Source organism: Callorhinchus milii, unplaced genomic scaffold, assembly GCF_018977255.1.
Source record: "Callorhinchus milii isolate IMCB2004 unplaced genomic scaffold, IMCB_Cmil_1.0 Scaffold891, whole genome shotgun sequence".
NCBI lineage: Eukaryota > Metazoa > Chordata > Chondrichthyes > Chimaeriformes > Callorhinchidae > Callorhinchus > Callorhinchus milii.
In genome coordinates, this window is record NW_024705632.1 from 2,980 (window position 1) to 8,850 (window position 5,871).

Sequence of the window (5,871 nt, forward strand, 5' to 3'; positions counted from 1 at the left end):
TCACCCTCACCCCTGTCAGAGGGTCAGGTCAGTGTCAGGTCGGCGTTAGGGCCAGGGCTGAAGTAAAGGAAGTGTTTCCCAGTGAACATGTGGATGAAAGTGAAAGGATGAGACATGTGGTCGGCGTCGTACAGCGACACCTGTCTTCCCGCATAGTCCAGGTACACTCCCAGCACCTGGGGGTCACACTCAGTGGGAGGGGGGTAAGAGGTGAGGTTGGAGCTTTATATTCCGCACTGTACAGCCCCACAGCCCAGACTCCAGCCTCAGTTCCTTGTGTGAAATTCCCCTTCCTAAGCAAACTCTCGGGCCACCCCCACTATACAGTGTGTGCTGTTCCTCACCCCCACCTCCCAGTAACGTCTCCCTGATGTGAACCCCTCAGACCCCAGGTCACTGGGTCAGTAACTGAACCTCTCCGGGGTGTCAGGAACCTGCTGACTCTAACTCGGGTCCGGTCCTCAGACAGGATGAGCCGGGGATGGGTTGTGTTAGGATCCAGAGTCAGAGAGGCTGGAGCTGAAACACAGAATGTTGACATGTTGGAGATCGTGTGGTGAACGGTTGACATTATATTTCAATGGTTCTTTCCGTGAGGTTTGGATTCCTGCTCTGTGTGTCTCAGGTTACACATGGGACCCAGTAATGTCTGGCTGTGACCCGGGGCCCGGCACCGCGGGCTGAGGTGGGCTGAGCTCCCAATGATCTTATTCAGCATTCCCGACCGAGGGGATGAGGAATGAGAACAAGACATTTACTGCACATCTATTCCCAGAGTCAAACTCCAATCACAGGAACACAGTAAGAGCCAGTGTTACCTGCAGTGATGCCCTTTAACAGGAGTTTCCACTCTCTGCTCTGCAGAGACCCAATGAGGTCCCTCTCAGCCACATCAACAGACACTTTTGTGGATTTCTTGATGTCAACAGCAGACCGGGGCACAAGATAGAGATTTGTTTCATTAAATTCAGGCACAATATCGATGACTCAGGTGGAGATTTTCACCATCACCACCATTGTGGAGTCCTGCAACTGAAGAGTTAGAGCACTCGCTTCACAAGCCAGAAGATCCTGTTTCGATTACCAGGTAGGGCAAAACATTAGGTAAATTTCCTTCCATTACAACTCAGTGCTTTCCTATTGACACCTTGTAAGTAAGAACCAAGTTGTTAGTCGATTAGCAGATCAATTTTCCAGAGGTAATAACCTCTTGATTCCAATTTGCTTGGGACACTGCAATGGGCTGCTGTGTTTCTCCCAGAAAATATAGAATCATTTACGGTGTTTTCTATTAAGTGCTTTGCATCACCTCAAAGAGCTGATAAAGCACTCTATCAAGTGATAGGATTATTATTATCATCTAAATTCCCTGTAGAATTTGGAAATAGACTGGACAGATATAATGTTCTGGGCTCTCACACCCGTATGTTTCTCTGTGACTAATAACACTTTCTGTTACACAAAGGGAATGTCACAAACTAGATGGACAGAAGGAAAGATTACAGACCTGTCAATGATGGATTTGATATCCTGAAAAGAAATAAAAGTAAGGAGAGTTACAGTCAATCTTGCACACAGCCATCGAGATGAATTTGAACAGCTATGAGGCAGCTTAATGCTGCGATTCCTGATAACTTATCATTCCGAGGCAACAGGTCTCAGTGACAAGGTATCAGGAGTGGCCAGTAAGGCATATGTATACATTCATAAATAAATGAGGCCGGGATAGTGACAACGTGATGACGTCAGGGGTCGTGACAAGTTAAGTCAGTGTTGTGTCATCAGCAATCTACTGTTTCAATGAATTAAAACTAAATTTCTGATCAGAGTCACAGCAGTTTGTAGTAATTCAATCATTTAAGGTCACACAAAATACTTCCCCCTCGTATACATCTCTTTCAAAATTCAGCTTTAACATCCTCACCTGTCTATCTATCACACCAGACACACACCAGCATTAACACACTCACTGTCTGTCTATCACACCAGACACACAGCCTATGCACCTTCAGGAATTCGGTGTTCTGCAGAGTCAGTGTTTTCTGGATTTCTGCTATTCTCTGATTAATAGAAGTAATTTGCTTGGAAATGTGGCTCTTATTGTTTTCTATTTGGCCCACGATGGCCTCCTCCTGCAGTCTGAGTTTGGTGATCAGGTCTCGCTGCTCCTCAGTCAGCAGCTGGTGACGTTTAGCAAATTCAGCGTCGATGTTCTTCCTCAAATGCTCGGCTTGTCTCTGTCTCAATAAACACAATGTTAACATTATCCAACACAAGAACAGGGGCTCAGCCTGTCAGTCACGGTGACATTGCCCATGAACCTGCTGATATCATCCTGAGTGGGAGGGTAGCGAGGTCTCCTGAACTGAATCCAAGGTGACCTGCCTGGCAATGGAATGGCGGCATCGAGAGAGGCCTCTGTGACGGTCTCTTGTCCAGTTCCTGAGCCAGGCCGGTCCACCCTATCCCAGGGCACTGCTGATAACGGCACAGCCCAGCCTGGCTCATCGGCAGGACCTGGATAGGCAGACGAGTCACTGTGGGCAGTGAGTAAACCCACTCATCTCCTGTTAACCCTGCGATATCAAGCCCTAACCTGTAGGGTGGTCCTGGTTGGAAACAGCGGGAAAGTTTGTCATACAGCAATATCAATGGGATGGGCTATATCAGAGCTGATATACAAACCCCTCACCTTCATTTCCAGTTGAGTAGCTCCTTCTCTCTGACACCGAGACATTTCATCCAACTGTTTGTGAAGGGTTCCAGGGCTTTCTGCAGCTTTTGCTGAAACAAAGTGAATGTAAGTAAACAGGGAGAAGGGACAGAGTCACTATTACTGGTTGAGGATATTCCACTTGTGTAACAGAGCTGTAATATTCTATTCCACTCGATCGACACAGTCAGATGGTGAGGCCGCTCAGAACTTCTGGATTTACCTAACATGCCGTCAGCAAACCAGCCAACACCAGGGCTCGAACACACAACCTTCTGACGCAGAGGCCGGCGAGATTGCTGCTCAGTGACCGGCTGTACACAATATCATCTCTTTCCTAATATGTCACATAGAGTGTAACAGCACATAGACAAAGCTTCATCTGCTGGACTAAACTTTCGCTTGGTCATCAAACCAATCTTACATATAAAACACCTGGTTCAGTGGATCAGATTGTGGCGTCTGAGTCAGGAGTTTGTGGGACATTGGTGCGTGCAAATAGGCAGCTGTGCTCACTGTCAGGTCACTTTAGGGTTCCATAAACCTGGTCAGTATTCCCTTGAGTTTAAAAGGTTGAGGGGTGATCTGAATGTGGTGTTTAAATTAATAAAGGATTTTGATAGAGCAGATACAGAGACAGTATTTCTTCTGGTGACAGAACTCAGAAGAAGGGGAATAACATTAGTTAGAAACCTGGAACTCTCGCCCCCAAAATCGGTGGATTAAGACTGAGGTGGAAAGAGTTTTGTTAGGTCAGGGTATCAAGGGATATGGGGCAAAGATTGGGATTTATAGTTGATGTACAGATTAGCCATGATCTAACTGAATGGCAAACAGGCTTCAAGCCCTGAATGGTCTCCTTCTGTGCCTATGTTCCTGCTGCTATGTTTATCGCGTATTCTGAGGCACTTTGAGACATACTCACAAAGCGGTGTGAAATGTCAGGATTAATATCAATTCCATACCTTGTGGAGCTCAGCAGCTTCCTTAATGGGAATGACTGTGTGATCCTTGTGATCACGGGACATCGCACAGACCACACAGATCGCTCTTTGATCCATTTCACAAAACAGTTTCAGCTTCTCCTCATGCTCTTCACACTGGATTCCCACCTCTTCCAGCCTCGGATTCAGGCTCAGTCTCTGAACACTCTCCACCATGTTAGACAGAGTTCTGTTGGGCCGAACACTCCTCTGGGGAATCTGCTGCCTGTACTGCGGACAGGACACACTTTCTTGCCCTGTGCCCCAACACTGTAAAATACAGTTCTGCAGAAGCTGTGGCCACAGTTTACAGTCACCGGATCCGTATAAAACTCCAGACAGATTGAACAAGTGGCTTCATTTCTCAGGTTCTCCAGTTCCTGTACAGACGCCATTTCACCATCAGCTCTTTGCTCTGTTTGGGACTCTCCCCCAAACCAGGACGTGGCTTTGTGGGTGGGGATCACAGACCAACTGCTGTTTGAAGGGACAGACACCTGAAGACAAAAGGAACACAGATGTTTAGCACATTCAGGCCATTCGTATGGTCACGTCTCAGAATGTTTAATAATAATAATCCTTGCATTTTGATATAGCACTTTATCCTGTCTTCAAGATGTCTAGAAGCACTTCTTCTCTAATTTAATTTAATGATTACAACAGTGTAATAATCATAATAGTAATAACCTTTGCTTATTATTTTGTGCCTGATCATATCTTCGAGATGTCTCAAAGCGCTACACAGAATATCAAGTGAATTCACTATGTGTTTTGTTGGCGAAACGTGAAGACAATTGCACACAGCAGTGTCCCACAGGCAATCGTGGATTGACTGACCAAATTTTATTTGTTTATGAAAAATACTGAAGGATTTTTAAAGGATTATTAGTCCCAGAAAAGTGATCTGTCCACTGACTAACAATCAGATTTCAACTTACTGCTCAGTAAACAGAGTCATGGGGTAAGGAAACTTGGCCAAAGTTTCGACCTCCTGGGAATCGAACCCAACTCCTCTGACAAGTGCTGCAAACATTACCCAAAAGGACCCCACAATAATACAATTCAACTTCATTTGATCAATCAACAGCCAATGAATAAAAGTACACAAAGCATTTAATAAACATCTGAAGCAAATAAAGTCGTGACTCCGAACAGAGAGATTGAGAAGCGATCAGTTTCTCTTCTCTGATGTTTCCACAGTCTAAGTCGCTGACTTTTGTTTCTTCGACTTCATTTCATTTCATAAATCAAACCGATATACACAAACTCTCTGTAGATTAGTCACTGCTTTATCTGCTGAATATTGTGTAAACACTATCTGGACTCGAATACAAGAACATGTAGCAATTAAGCAATAGTTAAATATTGTTTAAACACAACAGAGGTTGTAATGGAGTCGGAAACCATGACCTTTCCCCGGGATAGTGTCCTCAGTGTCAGATCTTCTCAGACGCCCCAACAACAGCCGTCAGACGGAGAAGGCCACAGCCTCAGACACCGCTCACCTCAGGGCTGAGAAACAAGCAGCGGGGGACGGGGGACCAGACGGGGAGGCGCTGCCCACCAGTGCTCCATCTCTCTCTCTCTCTCTCTCTGCAAAACAGCTGCTCCCGGTCACCAGCAGCTCGAGAAGGTGCGGCCACAACGCCATTTCCCACCAGAAACAAACTGCAGACAAAAGGCAGGAAAACTGGGATTCAGTGACGGGGGGAGACGGCGTTACACACTCACACACACACACTCTCTGTCTCTCACTGACCCGATCCCCCATCAGCGCCGAGTTGTCCCGCCTCTCGGGGCCGCTCCCTCCCCGACTGCTCAACTCCTCGCCGCCGCCCCACGTCCGCGCTTCTCCTCCTCCTCCAACCGTCACTCTCTCCCCGCCCACTCGCTCCCCATTGGTCCTTTCACAACATCCGACAATTCGATCAGCATTTCTGATTCATCAGCGCTTCTGTCAATCAGATACTGAGCTGTCATTGCCCCGTTTCCACGTCAATCACCTCCCGCCCCCCACCGCCTCGCGCTCTCTGCCCAACCGTCACTCTCTCCCCGCCCTCTCGCTCGCCATTGGCCGCCACGAACACCCGCCTCTCAGTGGAGCTTCCGATTGCTCAGTCGAGTTGTCAATCAGACACTGGCTGTCAGCGGTCCGTTTCCACGTCAGTCATCTCT

The 5,871-nt window shown here is 47.2% G+C and overlaps 1 protein-coding gene and 2 long non-coding RNA genes across 3 annotated transcripts; 1 reads left to right on the forward strand and 2 right to left on the reverse strand.

Annotated features, from left to right (window-relative positions):
• The first annotated feature begins 1,034 nt into the window (after positions 1-1,034).
• On the forward strand, positions 1,035-1,537 carry LOC121852526. The gene is made up of 2 exons (XR_006086190.1): positions 1,035-1,087; positions 1,466-1,537. It is a non-coding gene; the product is annotated as an uncharacterized LOC121852526 (long non-coding RNA).
• A 1,157-nt stretch (positions 1,538-2,694) lies between these two features.
• Positions 2,695-4,150, reverse strand: LOC121852525 (E3 ubiquitin-protein ligase TRIM41-like). The gene is given in 3 exon segments (XM_042346492.1): positions 2,695-2,784; positions 3,679-3,980; positions 3,983-4,150. Coding segments are annotated over 3 exon segments (501 nt in total). The 5' UTR covers positions 4,092-4,150.
• A 28-nt stretch (positions 4,151-4,178) lies between these two features.
• On the reverse strand, positions 4,179-5,530 carry LOC121852527. Its single transcript, XR_006086191.1, has 3 exons — positions 5,456-5,530; positions 5,202-5,364; positions 4,179-4,193 (listed from the first exon to the last, which is right to left on the reverse strand). It is a non-coding gene; the product is annotated as an uncharacterized LOC121852527 (long non-coding RNA).
• Between the last annotated feature and the right edge of the window lie 341 nt (positions 5,531-5,871).